General features: G+C 37.6%; 1 protein-coding gene and 1 long non-coding RNA gene across 6 annotated transcripts in view; both read left to right on the forward strand.

Moving 5' to 3' along the window:
• The window catches only part of RACGAP1 (Rac GTPase activating protein 1), a 38,332-nt gene that overhangs the window by 7,377 nt on the left and 13,421 nt on the right, over positions 1 to 17,534 (forward strand). For 3 of the 5 annotated variants that reach the window (XM_069092586.1, XM_069092585.1, XM_069092584.1), the window contains exons 2-3: positions 3,166 to 3,250; positions 16,661 to 16,863. In XM_069092586.1, the coding sequence (XP_068948687.1) occupies positions 3,166 to 3,250; positions 16,661 to 16,863 (288 nt within the window). Of the gene's footprint in view, positions 1 to 3,161; positions 3,251 to 16,660; positions 16,864 to 17,534 lie in introns of all 5 variants that reach the window. The other 2 variants (XM_069092583.1, XM_069092587.1) reach the window with 2 other exon arrangements.
• On the forward strand, positions 3,257 to 9,080 carry LOC138164652 (uncharacterized). Its single transcript, XR_011169145.1, has 2 exons — positions 3,257 to 5,794; positions 8,926 to 9,080. It is a non-coding gene; the product is annotated as an uncharacterized lncRNA (long non-coding RNA).

The following is a 17,534-nucleotide window of genomic DNA, read 5'->3' on the forward strand; positions in this document are numbered from 1 at the left end:
TGTCCTGTTTATCACCCTCTGAACTTCTTTGTGTTCTGTGTAGTTTTTAAATGTTTCATTGGCACTTTTTTTTTACATTACTGTGATTAGCTCCTATATCTCAGATCCCCACCCTAACCCCAAGAAACCTCAGCCTTTCCTTGTAACAAACAAATAAATTTAAATATGCAGTTGATCTTATCTGAAATATATATATATATGTATATATATATATTTCATATCTCTTCACCAAGAGATAGAATGCAAACTTCATCAGTTTTTTGGAGTTGTGTGGTTGGTTATTAAATTGATCAAGTTGTCAAATCTTTCATTGTTTTTCTTTACAATGTTGAAGTCCTTATATAAACAATTCTCATGGTTTTGTTCATCTTATTGTGTCTCAGTGAAAATTTTCCCAGTTTTTCTTGATTTTAAATATCCTTTTTGCCGTTTCTTATATTACTATAATTATAGTCAGTTACATTTTTATAGATCCACTCAAGCATTTTTTAATCATCTACTATGTGCTGGGAATGTGCCAACAAAGAAGGCAAAAAACTGCCTGCTTTCAAGGAGTTGATAGTCTAATGTTAACAATCAAGTACAAAGATAGTGTTAACCAAATTCAAACGAGCTACTTAAAGCATAAATTAGAGATGATCTTAGAGGGAAGGCTAAGCATTAATGGGAAAAAGGAAGGACTTCTTGCAGATGATGGGATTTTAGCTGAGCCTTGAAGGAAGCAGAGGTAGAGGAATGAGAGAATTCTAGAAATGAGGAATAGTCAGTGATAGGAGATGGAGTGTTTTGTGGGAGAAATAGCTAGGAGGGCTAGTGTCACTGAGTTGTAGAATACGTGGAGGAGGAATAAGAGCCAGAAAAACTATAAAGGAGCAAGGTAAAAGCCAAATAGAATATTTCATATTCGATTGTAGAGGCAATAGGGAGCCCCTGGAGTTTAATAGGAGGGTGACATGGTCAGACCTACACTTCAGGAAGATCAGTTTGACAGCTCATTGGAGGATGGACTGGAGAGTGGAGACACTTGAGACAGACAGGGTGACCAACCACACCAGTATTGTAATAGTTATGGCAAGAAGTGTTGAGAGCGTCACCACCTGGGTGTTGGCAGAGTCAGAGGAGAGAAGGGGGCATTTATGAGAGATGTTATAAAGGTAGAAACGATAAGACTTGGCAGCTGATTGGATATAGGGATGAGGGTAGTAGTGAGCATTTGAAAATGCTCAGCCATTGATAATGTTCAGCCATTACACAAATAATGGGCACCTGATTAGTTTTCAGTTCTTTGCTTCAACCGAAAGTGCTGTTTTGAATATTTTTACACATCCATGGGCCTTTCCCCTCTTTTTTTAACCTCTTTGTGGTAAATGTCTCATTCACACAATAAACATTTATTAAATGTTTGGAAATGCTAGACACTATACTAATCTCTGGGGAGACAGAGAAAGACTGGAGTAGTTGCTGACCTCAAGAACCTCACATTCAAACGGGGGAGACAAAAAATGAGAATGACTGTGCACATAGAATATATACAGAATAGATGGAAGATAATCTCAGAAGGGAAGGTACTAGCAAACAAGCAAGGGGCCTTCCATAATATTTTGGCTATGAGCTCAACCTTATAGAAAGCCAGGGAGAGTGTTCCAAACGTGGGAAGTTAGGAGATCGAGGGTTCCATTCAAGGAACAAGTGATAGGCCAGTGTGACTTCATTGTATAATAAGTGGTGGGAATAGAGTACTAAGAAGACTGGAAGGGTAGGAAGGGGCCAAGTTTATGAAGAACTTTAAATGCTTTATAGGAAGGGGGTGACAGCAGATGTGCCTACTCTTTAGGAAAATTGCATTGGCATTTGAGTGGCAGATAGAGTAAAGTGGGGAAGAAATATGATGGATGGAGACCAGTCTATTACTGTCATCTAGATAAGAGATGATGAGGTCCTTAACAGGGTGGTGGCTGTGTAAATAGAGGGAAGGGGAAGTTATAAAGGTAATACTGAAGTGATAATACTGAATGTATTGAATATATGGGATGAATAAGAGTGCTTTTATGCTGACTAATCCTTCTCCCCCATACCTTGAATATTCTTCCCCCTCTCCTCTGCCTCTTAGTTTCCCTGGCTTTCCTGAAGACCCAGCACAAAGCCCACCATCTGCAAGAGTACTTTGCTTACTTAATAGGGTGCCTGACATTTAATGAGCACTTAAATGCTGACTTACTTTTGACCTATAGTATTTATTCAGTGTGTTTGGTATCTCCTGTTTAATTCACTTCTCTAACCTCAGTTCCTGATTTAGGGCTTTTTTCTGGGATCAGGTTTTCCCAGTCTCCTCACTCCCACCTCCCTCTCAAATGGTATGGTCAGACCCTTTAGACCCTTTTTGTTTCTAAACCTTAGTTTCCAGTTTTTTGGTGCTGGCATCTTTCAACCCTCTTTCCATTTCCTGGGTTAGAACATTGCAGTTTCAGGACCTCCCTTGGTGCATCCTCTGTCAGAGAGTTACCTGCTTCTGGTCTTCTCTCACTGTTCTTACCCCGGCAATCACCCTTAGAGGTCTTCTGGTTAGAGGACTTAGCCTGTTTACTTGTGCTTGTCTGGTGGGATCCCTTTCTGAATACTTGAAAGTAGATTTGTGGTTGACCTTTTTTGCAATCTTAGACTAGATGAAGGTGCTTTTATTGTTTCTTTTTGGAATTGTTGATCATCATTCAATCTAGTATCCTTTTTAGATTTTTTTTTTAAAGCAATCGGGGTTAAGTAACTTGCTCAAGGTTACATGGCCAGTTATTTCTGGGTGTGGTGCTGAGTATCTGAGGCCGGATTTGATCCAGGTTATCCCAACACTGGTGCTGGTGCTCTTACTCGCTGAGCCACCTGGCCGCCCCCTTTTTAGATCTTTGATGTAGTTTATATAGGGAAAGTCGAGTTTTGCTGATTTTTTTTTTTGACACATTTGCTGTCTTTGCTGTCAGTACCTCTAGTTTTGTTCTTATGTATGAAGGATCACATAAAGTGCTAGTTGTGTTCCTGGGATTATTGTGGTATTGGTTTCACTAGGCACATCTAGATGTTTGAGTCACTTGAGGCTATCCAGGAGTACCGCTGAATTTCATGTCTGGGAAGGAGGCAAGACCTCTAACATATTTTTTGTTTCTTGGCAGAAAGATGGAGACTATGATGCTGAATCTGCGGAATCTGTTTGAGCAGATTGTACGCCAGGCGGAGATTCTCAATGAAGGAAATGAACTCCGTAAGTCATTCTGAGCTGGTCTGTGTAAAGAGGAAAACAGATTTTTAGAATTGGTTTTTTGACAGAGCTAAAGTGTGTTCCAGTCTTAGAACAGTTTTTAATAGAGTAGTCTAAAAGAACTAGATTTTTTTTTCCCTTTCCTCCATGTTTAAAGCTTAACATGAATGTTCTTATTCTGAGCTTCTCATTCTTTGCAGCCCTTGCTTCCAAATGGGTTTTCTTATGGTAGTTCAGTTCTGCTAAGGAATTTGGTTTAAGTTGCTAGTTCTGTATTCACAGTTAGGACTGTGGAAGACCTATAGAATTTTTAGGAAGTGTGCTACCTGCTTAGAGTTTAGAGTAGTGTCTCTAATGTTTCATCCATGCAATACTTCTACTCCAAAAGATAATGTGATAGGATTTCTCTGCCCTTGAGAAAAAAGATGCTTATTTCCTTTGTTTCAGGTTGGGTAGAGGGGCTAGAGATGTCATTAGGGAGACACAAGAGGAAGATGAGGTACTAAGAGAAAAGGTGAGAGGACATACATCAGTAAGAAAGCAATAAAGACATAGTAGCATTAGTGTAATATAAGAAAATTGCCCTAAATAAGGCATACTTTCATTATCTTTTCTGTTTTACTATTCCTTATCTTACCTCTCCCTCTTATTATTCCAACAGTCCCCAGTTTTGTAAGTGGTCCTTTAAAGGCATATACACAAGCACCCCATAGTTTTGTTCCATACAACATGCAAGTGTAAGTTAAGACAGTATACTCATTTACACTTTTAAATATTCCATCTCTTAAGTTCTTTTCTAGTCTTTTGAAAACCATACCTGGCCTGGAGGTATGCTCTGAATCTAGCTTTTCTGGTCTAAGTGCAGACAAATCTCTTCCTTTAGTTCAACCAAGACAAGGGGGGGATTTTTCAATTTTTAAAAACATTGTCTATATTTCCTAATAGACTTTTTCTTACTTTTCCTACTCAGTAAGCCATCCTTTATGACAAAGAATAAAAAAGGAGAAATAGTTAAGCAACAAAAAATGACATATATGCAGCGTTTTGTACCCAGTCTTCCCTCCCCAAACCTCGTGCAAAGAAAAGGGGGAGCATTTTTTCATTTCTTCATCAGAGTAAAGCTTGGTCATTATAAATGTATTTAGGGTTTTAGTTGTTGTTTCTGTTTACATTGTAGTTCTTTTGTATATTATTTTTCTGGTTCTACTGCTTACCTTGCTTTTTATCAGTTTACATAAGTCTTTACATGCTTCCCTGATTTTTTTCATATTCATGGTTCTTATAACACAGTAATAGTCCATCATTTATGTTGCCTAATTTGTTTAGCTATCCCCTTCTAGTGAGCATCCACTTTGTTTCCATTTTTTTTTTTTTTAACTACAAAAAGTAGTACTATGGATATTTTGCTCTATGTGGGACCTTTCTTTTCTTTTTATATTTGACCTCCTTGGGGTATACTTAGCAGTATCATCTCTGGGTTAAAAGGATATTTAAGTTATTGTCTTAGCATGATTTCAGATTGTATCCCAGAGTGGCAGACTCCTTCACAACTCCACCAGTGGTGTATTGGTGTGTCTGTCTTTTTCTAACCCATTGATTATTCCCATCTTTCATTGTCATTGCTGGGTAGGAATTGACACTTCATAGGCATATGCAGTTGTCTGGACCTTTAATTTCTTTAATATGAGGGAATCCTTGGTGAGAAAACTTCTTCCATCAATGCAGCTGTGTCAGAGGGTAATACTTGATGTCAAGATGGGCTCTGTATCCACCACTGCAAGGTGTCCTAATGGGATTTGTACTTTTTCCTTCTTATTGGTGATGGGGGGCAGTCTTTCATACGACGGCTAAATATTTCTAGTTCTTTTTTTTGTTTTTGTTTTTGGCCTTTTGGAGGGCAATTGGGGTTAAGTAACTTGCCCAAGGTTACATGGCTTGTTTTTTTGTGTGGGTATTAAGTGTCTGAGGCCGCAACTGAACTCAGGTCCTCCTGACTTCGGGCTGGCACTTTACTCACTGCGCCACCTAGCCACCCCATGTTTCTAGTTCTTATGAGAACTGTTTGGATCCTTTAATCACATATATGTTAGGAAATTGTTCTTGATCTTATATATTTGTTTGAATTACCTATATCTTAGATACGGTATCAGACCCAATCGATATTTGATGCAAAGAATTTTTTTCTTCCTAGTTGATTCCATTATTCTGGTTGATTTGTTTAAACCAAAGCTTTTTGCTTTTATGTACTTCAAATGATCTGTTTTATCTTTTGTATTTTTTTTTTTAATTCTTCTCTGGCCATAGCAGTTAGAGGTATTTAATTTGATCTAGTTGACTTTTTTTAAGGTGTTGACCTTTAATACTCCAGTTTCTGTCCATTTTGACCTGATTGTGATATGAGGCATATGGTGCTAGTCTAGCTCTCATTCATTCCAACCCACTTTTCTGTTTTCCCTGCAGTTGTTATATGTCCTTGAGAAGGTGGGAATTTTACTCAAGAGAAAAAGAGACACAGATATAAAACTGCAAATATATCCACATTTGCAGGTATCCAAACCCAAATGTTGTACCTTGTTGGCATTTCTTGTGGGAGTGGGACTTGAGGTTATCCCCTCTAGCCTGCTAGGTCCTTCCACTGCACTCACAAGAGTTAGGTATTGTTAAGGGAGAACAGTGAGATTAGTCAGTCACTGGGAAGCTTTTGAAGGTTTTTGAGCAGGAGACTAATACGATCCTGTGGAGATGAGTGGCAACATTTGTGTGACCTGATTCAGAGTGAAGTAAGCATAGCAAAGAAAACTTAAATGCCTGCAACATAAATGCAAAGAACCACCACCACAAAACAACCAAAAGTGAATGTTACAGAATTACAAAGAACAACTATGGCCTCAAAGAAGAGATAAAAAAAGATACTTCCCCCTTATCTTTTTCCAGAAGTGAGAGGTCCACAAGTGCAGTACATTATACCGTATATGTTTTCAGATGGCGGGGTGGGTGGGTATATTTTGTTATTAGAACTGCCTCCTTTTTCCAAAAATATCCTTTTTTTTTTGAATGGGATGCCTCTGTGGGAGAGGGAAGGGACATAGGGGGAAATTTAGACAATATAAAAACAAAAGAAATTAATAATATCTTATTTTAAAAATAGTATTTGGTTACTAGATATAGCAGATGAGGGGAGAAATGAGTGAAGATTGGCCAGTATAAGTTTTGGTTGATACCAACTTGTATATTTTCTATCTTTTCTGTTTCTCAGTTTCCCAGTCTGTAAAATCAATACTAAAAGGCCTTTAATTTACTTTTCTAGGGTTCTGGTTTTAAAAACACTTTGGAAATGAATGCAAAGTAGTTTGTCTTCAGAGGCATCCTTTGTATTATGTAAAACAAAGTTGGCTATAAAATGGAATTTTTGTAAAGCATATAAATTTTATCTTGAAATATTATGTAGTGGCTAGAGTGTTTGGCTTGAGTTCAGAGAGATCATGGTTCCCACCCTTAGACACCAGCTTTGAGACCTTGAACAAGTTGATAAACCTCTCTGGACCTCACTTTCATCAGATGAACTTGTTGCAGCTCTTAAGGTCCCTTCCAGCTCTAAATCTGTGGTTCTAGAATTGTATTCTCCTAGGAAAAAAAATCCCTAGAATTAAAATGTTAAATTTTTGGGGAAGAATTATTGACTTGAAGTATACCTAGCAGTGTTGTTTCTACTTAGTGTTTTATAGTATTCTCCTAACTAGCATTTTGGTACTGTCAGTCAATAAACATTTATTAAGTACCTGCTACAGATCAGACACAGCTCTAGATGCTGTAATGGGAATGTAAATTTTAAAGATCTTCCCTTGACCCTAGGCTAAAGTGCACCTGGAGCCTGGAGTGGGAGGCTTGTTTTTCAGTAGATACTTCTTGATTGGCCAGTGGGTCCAGAAGGTTGTTACATTCTCTGAGCCAGGAGAAGGCTATATAAGCCCTGATGTGTAGCTTTGTTTTGGGGCTCACTTTGAGAGGTGTTCTGTGATTTGATCTGGATTCTGGGAAGCCGTTGTCCAGAGCCCCCCCCCCCGGCTTTGAAAAACCCAGATGTTGAAACCCAGATGTTGATTTGGTATGGATGTAATGGCTGGACAGTTTGGGAAGCTGTCTACTTGATCAGTTTCTGTCTTGATAATTCTGCCTGTATACTTTGAAGTTTGGGGTGCTGACCTTTTTCCCCTGAACAAGGTAAACGATATATGTCTGACTGATAAAGTAAGCTTGTTAACCCATTTTGAGTTGCTTTCCTTTAACAAAGCAGATCTAAGAACCTGTGGTGGCAGCAAACCCTGGGGACCCTGGGGTGCTTGCTGCTACAGATGCTGGGAATAAGAAAAGGCAAAAGGCAGTCCCTGCCCTCAAGGAAGCACATAGGAGTGTTTCTCTATTCTCCTACACCATTTCTGAAACTCTGGTAGAATGAATTTGTTAAATTAAGAGGCAGGAGATGTAGGTTTAAAATCCTGATCTACTGCTTACCAGTTATTTAATCTTTGACAAGTCATCTCGGTCTCAGTTTCTCTAAAGTTAGGGCATTAAACTGGATAACTTTGGAACAAACCAAATTTGTTAATTTACAAGGAGTTTGGTTCATCATGTATTAAGTTCTTACAAAAATTAGTGTGGGACATGTTCCCTGTCCTTAGGAAGGTTATGTGCTTAAGAAAGCAAGACTTAAACACACAAAACAATTAGAAATTAATGCAAGTTCCTAAGTATGAGTTACATACTAGAAGTGCAGTGAAATGTCAGTCAACATTTATTTATTAAGTATGTATATGTGCTGGAACTACAAAAGACAAAAAGGGAAGGAAGATGGGAAGGGAATAAGCATTTATATAGTGCTTATGCACTAAGCACTTTTTTATTATCCTCATTTTACAGTTGAGGGAACTTGGACAAACAGTTTAAGTAACTAACTCAGGGTCACTCAACTAGTAAGTGCCTGAAATCAGATTTGAACTCAGGTCTTCCTGACCCAGGCCCGGTGCTCCATCCAGTGTGTCACCAGTTGCTTTACAAAAGTGAAAGAAAGTGCTCTCAAGGAGTGTAAAAAAAGTCTGTTGAGGAGACATTTGCATACATAGGTATATACCCAGTAGGTAAATATAATTTTGGGAGGAAAACTAGGAAGCCTAGGAAAGCCATCACAGTGGGAAGATTCCAAGTCTTACTTGAGAAAAAGTTTTGTGGAAGAGGTAGCATTTGAGACTGAATAGGTAAGGTAAGGCATAACATTTCAGGATTTTATAGGTGGAGGGTTGGAAGAGAGCACTATATGAGCACAGTTCTGGAAATGTGAGTAAATATGTCGTTTAGGGAAAACTGAGGAACCTAGCTTGAGTGGATCAGGGCATTTGAGGAGTGGAAGATAAATGTTGGTCCAAAAGGTCTGTGTATGCCTGAATATTTTTTTTTTCATTTGAACTGAATACTGAGGTCTGTGATCCCAGCTGTATTGGTATTTCTTCATTGATGCATATCAAAATGTATCCATACTTTCTCCATCCTTTTTAATTTTTGTTGATATCCTTCATGACTGACTTGACTTTTTGTTGGATTTTGTTCATAATGTACATATAGAAAGATAGATTTGTGAATTTATTTTATATAACATTATTTTCTTGAAATTGTTCCTTTGACAGGCAGTTCTCAGAGGATGAAATTAAAGATATCTATAAGCATGTGAAAAAAATGTTGTAAATCACCAGTGATTAGAGAAATGCAAATCAAAACAACTCCGAGGTACCACATCTCACTGGCCAGATTGACCAAGATAACAAAACAGGAAAATGATAAATGCTGGAGAGGATGTGGAAAAATTGGAACATTAATGCATTGTTGGTGGAGTTATGAACTGTTCCAGCCATTCTGGAGAGCAATCTGGAACTATGCCCATAGGGCTATAAGTAATAAAAATAACCCTTTGACCCAGCAATACCACTTCTAGAGTGATATCCCAAAGAGATCAGGGAAGTGGGAGGAGGACCCGTTATGTACAAAAATATTTATAGCAGTTCTTTTTGTGGTGGCAAAGAATTGGAAATCAAGGGGATGCCCATCAATTGGGGAATGGCTGAACAAGTTGTGGTATATGAATGTAATGGAAAACTACTGTGCTATAAGAAATGAGCAGATGGACTTCATAACAACCTGGAGAGACTTATATAAACTGATGCTGAGTGAGAAGAGCAGAACCAGAAATCTGTACACAATCACAGACACAATGTATGTTGTGACAACTAACCTCAATAGACTGGGCTGCTCGAAGCAATGTAAGGTTATAAGACAACTCCAAAAGACTCATGATCAAAAGAGATATCCACATCCAGAGAAAGAGATGGGGAGTCTGAAATGCAAACTGAAACGACTTGCTTTGTTTCTTTTTCTTGGCTTGTTTCCTCTTTCCCACTGATCATTCCATCAGTTACAATCCTTCTTTACAACCTGACTAATGATTAATGTGAAGATATTTGTAGATCCTGTATTTGAGTGCACCCCACCATGATGGGGGGGAGGAGAGAGAGGGGGATAAAATTTGAAATTCGGGACTGTGGAACTGAATGTTGTAAACTAAAAGTAAATAAACAAACCAATTTAATAAAAAAAAAAAAAGAAATTTTTCCTCTCAATTTTTTAGGTTAATCTTTAGGGTTCTGTCAGTAGACCATATCATCTGCAAAAATCTATATTTTTGTCTATGCTTATTCCCTCAGGTTCTTTTTCTTTTATTGCTAGGAAAGATAGTGACAGTAGATACTTGATATATGAAAATGGTCTATTTTTATGCTGTCTAATGTTTTTAAGGTGTTAAGTGTGTGTTCTGTTTTATGAAAAAAAGAAAAAAAGTCATGTTTATTGATAGAATCGTGTGGTTTTTATTATTTTTGTTATTAAATATTATGTTTACAGTTTTGCTTACATACTAATACTGACTTGGTATAAATCCAACCTGGTCATACTGTAAAATTTTATAAATATGTTTTTGTGACCTCTTTGCTAGTGTCCTTATTAATTCAAATTTATATTAATATAAATAATATATTAAAAATATAAATAATTAATAAAATAATATTAATATAAAAATTATAAATTTAAATATTAATTTTTATACTGATGTCCATTAAGTTTTCTTTCTTTGCTTTATCCCTTTCTGGTTTAGGTATCAGTGCCGTATTTGTGTTTGGTAGGATCTGTTCTCTTTTTTCTTTGCAAAAAAAAATTTAATATTGGAATACATTTTTCTTTGAATGCTAACTAATTCATTTGTATGTTTAGTTTTCACTGAGGCTTACTTTATTGCTGGTAGATTTAGCATGGATACTTGATTGCATTTAGCCCTACTGTAGCTCAAAGCTAGTGAACTCAAATAGTCTACTAGCTCTGATTTCTCAAGTAACAGGGAGTATAGGCACTATGTCCAGCTTGAAGTCCATTTTTTTCCCCCTTGAAGATTTACATACTGTTTTGCAGGGAATTTGGTGTTGTTTGTAAGCATTTATCTTTTGATTTTGTAATATATTCCAAGATTTCCTCTCTTTTATTATAGCATTAGGCACCAGGTCTTTATTATCTTGACTATAGTTGCTTGGTACTTGAACTTTTTCTGTCTGCTTTAAGTATTTTTTCTTACAATCGAAAGCTCTGGGTTTTGGCTGTGACATTTCTAGGAATTTTTCCTTTTGCAATTTCTTTTAGGAATTTACTAGAGTATTCTCTTCATTTTGCCCCTGGTTATAAATAGATCTGAGTTCTCTTTTATGATTTCTTGAAGTGTGCTCATATTTGGTCATGTTTTCATGATCCTCTCTTTGACATATTTTTCAGGTCAGTTCTCTTTTATACATTTTCTTTTATCTTTTCTCTTCATTTTTTTTTTTTTTTACTTTGTTCAAATATTTTTTGTTGCCTTACTGAGTTACTGAGTTCTGATTGTTCCCTTCTGGATTTTAGGAAGATAATACTTGGGTAAGATTTTCCATCTTCAGTTACTTATTCTCCTTAAATTTTTCCTTCTCAAACTCATTTCATTTCTTCCTTTATCTCTTATTTTTGTAGTCCTTTTGACTACCTTGTTTTTTTCTCCAAAGCTGTGCTTATAATTGTTGTCTCCCACTTCTTATATTCAAACTATTGCCAGTACCTTTTGATTTTACCTTTGTAACATCTCTCAGATGTGCCTTCTCTCTTCTGACACTGCCACAGTTCTTGAGTACAGGCACTCATCACTTCACACCTGGATTATTAATGCATTAGTTTGCTGGTGAAGTAAATCCTGAATCCATGGCCACTAACCATGATTTTCTTTAAATTAGGGTCACTCCCCTACTCCTTAAACTCTAGTGACTTCCTGTTATCTCCAGAAGCAAATACAAAATCCTGTGTTTTGCATTCAAAACCTTTATAACCTAGACCCTTTCTACCTTTCCAGTCTTTAATTTACGCCTTACTTAAAGACAGGTGCTCTTCTGTGCACTGACACTGGCTTCTTGGCTGTTGGGTCACCTGTCCCTGGACTGCTCTCTCCTTCCACTCTTGTCTGCTGACCTCCTTTAGTCTCGGCTAAAATCTAACTTCTACGGGAAGCTTTCCTTAACCCTTCTTAATTCTAGTGCTTTAACTTTTTCAATTATTATTCAATTATTTATCCTATATGTACCTTGCTTTGTATATATTTATTTGCACATTGTCTATCTTTATCTTTTGTCCCTTTTTGTAGTCCTGGGGCTTAGCACCTGTGCCTAGCACTTTGTAGGAGCTTAACAAATGTTTATTGAATTAAATTGTGTATGCTTTCTTCTGAATTTACCTCTTAATCTGCTCTCCATTCTTGGCATTTTTTAATTGTGGTTGATCTTTTCTCTTGTTTTCAGTGTCTGTACTTGATTTGCAGTTTTGTGTTCAATCCAGTCAGTCCCTTTTACTTCTTTGAGATGGGTTCAGTAGGCCTTGTTTGGTTCTGTGCCCTCTGTATATCCTGGATGAGTTTTCTGGAATTAAGAATACACATTCTGCCTCAATTGCTAGTTTCTGTTGGAAGTCCCACAGATTCTGGCCTTTACTACTCTTTGTCTTTTTTTTTTTTTTTACATGAGCCTTGGTTGTTTGTTGGCTCTGATCTGTCTTAGCCTTAACAGCCCTGCTTTTTAGATGTCCCAGGCTTCCTTGCATAGTTCTCCCACTGCTAGGGCACAGGTTCTGAATTGGCCCTATCTCCTGCTGTGGCTCCAAGTTCACTGAGGGGTATAAGCCAGGCCATCTCTCCTTGTGCAGTTTTCTATTCCTGGTTTTTGTTGGCCAGGGCCAAGATCTGTCATCAAGCTCTATCAGTTCACTGGAACTGGCATTGGCTTGCCATACTCTGGCTCAGAACACAGGCTGGCTTCAGGATAGCTTCCCTTACTGTACTCGTCACTGCCTATGAGACCTTGTTTACCTGCGCCCTCCCTGGCTTCCCCAGCGAGATACCCTTTATCTGCATCTACTTCAGACATCTTTTTGTGACATTTTGGATTGGATGGAGGAATTTCTGCTCTCCCCCCCAATGAAATGAAATGAAAACATTGCTTTTTCATTCATCTTTTTGTGTCCCTTTGCAGATATTTGATGGAATTTATATAGGAGATGAACTTCTCTCTGACTTTTCAGATCTTTATCTTAACTGAAAATGTTGTTTTTTTAGTTCAAGTATTTTGGTATAATTTTTTTTCTTAAAATAGAACATTTATAGCAGTAGTATAATTGATAAAGAATTGACTTTGGAATTAGGAAGACCTGGGTTCAAGTTCACCTCTGAAAACTGTGTTAACTGGGCAAGTTACTTATTATCCTTGTCAGTGCCCCCAAATAACTTTCTAACTGAGAATTATCTTGAACTTTTCATGGACCTCTTTGGAAGTCTGGTGAAACCTATAAGTCCCCCCACCCCCTTTAAAAAAGTTCATAATTGAAAGAAATGCTGGATTTCATTTATAGTTTAGTGAAAATAAAGATTCCCTCCCCCCCCCCCCCATCCAAGTTTATAGGACTCCCTGAAAGCTATCCATGGACTCTTTGGGAATTTGTGGACTCCCAGTTAAGAATTCCTTTGCTCTGTGACCTTATATTGCAGAACACGTACTAGTCTGTATTGGTAGACAGAATTTTTCACTAAGAATTCCTTATACTAAGGAAATCATAGGTCCAGTTCAACATCCCCCCTTTCGGCCCCCAAAATACTAAAAAACTAAAATTAAACAACTTAGTATTCAGATATTCTTTTTAATGGATGTCTGCAAGAGCCTGGTCGTCAGTTTTCAAATTTTTTCCTTTAAAGCAAACAAAAATATTTTCCACTAAAATGCTCCTCATTGTGGCATGGACAGTAAGTATCCTGGGTTCTTGAGCTATGCCAGTAGATTTCTGACAGCACCTCCTAAATTGGGAAGGCAGTAGAATACAGGCCTAGTGATGGCACCATATGTATTTGTCAGAGGACTACCAGAGTGAAATTTTAGGGTACTGTGATGCTTTTTGTTTTTAAACTTTTACAAAGGAATATTTATTCCAAAAGCTGCAATCACAAATATACATTTTCATTCTCCCAACATGTATGCATAATCTACCCACCTACTCCCTCTCCTCTGCCACCTCAGTGTCTGGAGAAGGAGTGTAGTAGTTTTATTCTGGCTCCAAAGTCACCATGGCCTCTCAGTTCAGTGTAGATCACATCTCTGGCACTTAAACTGAAAAGTATAATTGACACAGAATAGAAACAAAAACCTTGGAGCAAGGAAATAAAAGAGGGAAGGGAGCCAAGGGAAAGAAGTCCTTCCCCTTTCACCAGTTTAGTTAATGGAACTTGTGCTATGGATGAGCCATGTGATCTTTATCCTGTGGACATATCAGGAAACAGAGTAAAGGAAAAAAATTGCCACCTGAGATGTTATAATCTGCAGTAGTGGGTGGTATTAACCCATATCTAAATTACCAACTCTTAAAATAAAAAAAAACAAACTTATTAGAACCTGAAAAATTATCTGTATCGGTATTTAATTCCATTCAAATGCCTGGAATTTGCTATCTAAGTGACAATAACACACTTCCCCATTGATTTGCTGCCTTTATTGCTTAGAGTTAGGGACTGAACCTATGATTTGATTGGTACAGGAAACTCTGGGATGAGGATTCTCCATTTGTGAATGCAGTTTAGTCTTAGAGAATTGCCTAGCATGCTGAGATAAGATGAATTTGATCAGGGTCATAAAGCCAATGTGTGACAGAGGTAGGAACTGAACTCTTACCCCCTTTCTTTGAGATTACCTTCCATTTGCATGGTATATGTCTTTTATGTAACTTGTTAGTTACATTTTGTCTTCTCCATTAGAATGTAAGCTATGAGGACAAAGACTTTTTTGTTTTGTTTTGTTTTTACTCCCCCAGTACTTATTTTGCACAATGTTTGGCACATAGTAAATGCTTGTTGTTGTTGCTGTTTATTTGTTTCAGTCATACCTGACTCTTTATGACCCCATTTGGGGTTTTATTGACAGAAATACTGGAGTGGATTGCCATTTCCTTCTCCGACTCATTTTACAGTTGAGGAACTGAGGCAAACAGGGTTAAGTGACTTGCCCAGGGTCATACAGCTAGTAAAGAGTCTGAGACCGGACTTGAATTCAGCTCTGACTCCAGGCCCAGCATTCTACCCACTGTGCCACCTAACAGCTAGTAAATGCTTAACCAGTGTTTATTGACTCACTGACCAACCTTTCTGGCATTAAGGTCAGCTCTCCTTCCACTGTGCTATGCTGGCTTGATTCTTCTTGTGTTTGAAGCTTTGGGTTCTGGAAATTTTGTATCCTAGTTTGTCATTTTTTTAAAAGTTTGACATTTTATGAAATATTTTCAAGTGGATGTTCTTAAAGCAAGGGGCTATTAAAATTTTCTTGTGTTTCTAAAGTTTAAAAAAATGTTTTATTAATTCTGTTTTTCCATTTCTGTCACTTCCTAGGTATTTACTTAACGCTATTCCCCTAGAATCCTTATAACAATGAAATATATAGTCAAGCCAGACAAACACTGATAATGAGAGGTTTCATTCTACACCTATGGTCTACCATCTCCTTGCTGAGAGGAGGGAAATATGTTTTACCTTCAATACTCTGAAGATTGATTTCTACCTTGAGTAGAGTTCTGATGCTTTCCTTCATGTTATTGTGGTTATTTTGTTCTTGGTTTTGTTTGCCATGTTCTCACTAGCTCATATGAGTCTTACCAAGATTCTCTGATTTCTACATTTTTTTGCCATTTGTTATGGCATGACAGTCCATTATATTTATGTACCACAATCTGCTCAGCCACTCCCCAATTATTGAGTAACCACTTTTTCTACTTTTTTTCTACTACATAGATAAGCTCCATGCTTCTAAGTTCAGTTCAGTTTAAAGTGTTTCTGAGAACATGTTGATTTAGTTGATGAATTTAACTTAATTTCGGTCATAAAACTTGCTACATTGGCAAGTTGACCAATGCCAGAATTGCATGTTTGAATTTTCATCAGGGAGTAATATCTAAAGGTAGGTTTGAGGTTAACTGTAACACAGATATTTCAAGTGAAGTACAGATGAATCTTTAACTGTAAAGTAACCAGAAGTAATGTATTAGTTCTTTGGCCACACAGGTACTTCCTGTCTGTTAAATTGAGGTAGTTCCTTCTTGCAGGCTTTCAGATGGACTCCCTCTCCTCCCATCCATGATTTGACAAAAACACGTAGAATCTTCTTCTGTAACTTTGCAAGTGAACGTGGTTTACATGCCCTTCAGGGCAGTGTTAAACAGCTAAAGCAAATTGGCTCTTTACTTTCGAATCAATATTTGTATAATTATCTAGCTAAGTGGAATTGCAGGTCTAGACGTATATAATATTAATCTATATTTTACTGGAGCATATTACAGCAGTTACATTTGAATTTGTTGTTTAGTGTCTCCCTGGTGCAGCAATGCATGACTGTAAAAGAGTCTGTTGTTTTATAGCTGTAACTGGCCTGGCATATGACACATGCCCCAGAGGTGTTTCCTTTTGATTGCATTCCGTTCAGGAGCTTTAGTGTCACATCTGGAGCCAGGTGACTAATGAGAAGCTTGTTCTATAACAGATGCCACTGGCCACGGCAAAAGTAAGTGGCCTATCAAAACAGGAACTTCTCCCCATGAAATATGGGAGAGGATGGGGCAAAGAGTATCAATCCAGAATCTGTAGCTGGAACCAGGTTGTTTTCAGCTGGGTTTGCTCATGGTTCAGCTGGTCTTTTAATGATTCATTTAAAATAAATCTAACCACTGGACTTGTTTATTAGAGTTTATTCTCTCTGAATTATTAATGTTTTCCCCTTTCTTCAGAATTTATTCAGTTGGCAAAGAATTTTGAAGACTTTCGCAAGAAATGGCAAAGGACAGAGCACGAATTGGGAAAATACAAGGATCTTTTGATGAAAGCAGAAACAGAACGTAGTGCTCTAGATGTGAAACTGAAACATGCCCGAAATCAGGTAGATGTGGAGATCAAGCGGAGACAACGAGCAGAAGCTGACTGTGAAAAGCTGGTGTGTGTTGTTTCTTGTGCTAGAACTCTTACTAGCAACCAAGACATGATTCTTCCCAGTGCATTTTGTTATGGGCTGGAAATGTCACCTTTTGCATGGGAGGTCTCCAAGCTTTCTGTAAACGAGATTTCCAATTTATTTACTCTGGCATGGGATGGATGTTGGCTCTCCCTTTATATGCTCCAAACATTGTAAATGCCGCCTAGGGTTATTTCTACCTCTGTAGTTACTTGGTCACTGTAATAGAAGAGAGTGTACTATAAGGCTTTCTGCATCACTATTCTCTGCTCCAGAACAGAGGGTTAGGAGTATTCAACCAGTTGAACAGTGTGACTGACAGAGCCCTAGCATTTTAATGGACCAGGATGGGTCCTGGTACAATGGTGCAATGTCAGGTCTCTGGTGGGAGGCACTAATCCATCTTGGTGAGTTGCCTGGGTAAGTTCAAATTATCTGGTTCCACTATGTTATAACTTCACATCCATAAAATGCATTTTACTCTGCCATTTAGAAAGGTGGATAGATACCTGCTTTGACCTGTAGAAGAAGCCAATAATTGTCCTGTAAGATGCTGCTTAAAATGTTTGCTGTGACAAATCTATTTTGGGGCCCTCATTTTAAATTATATTTCTTTTAGATTAGCAGTATAATACAGAAATCTTGCAGCATTA

This window comes from Petaurus breviceps, unplaced genomic scaffold (assembly GCF_028583685.1).
Source record: "Petaurus breviceps papuanus isolate PSGF00001 unplaced genomic scaffold, PetGlider_PUasm1.0 191, whole genome shotgun sequence".
NCBI classification, from domain to species: Eukaryota; Metazoa; Chordata; class Mammalia; order Diprotodontia; family Petauridae; genus Petaurus; species Petaurus breviceps.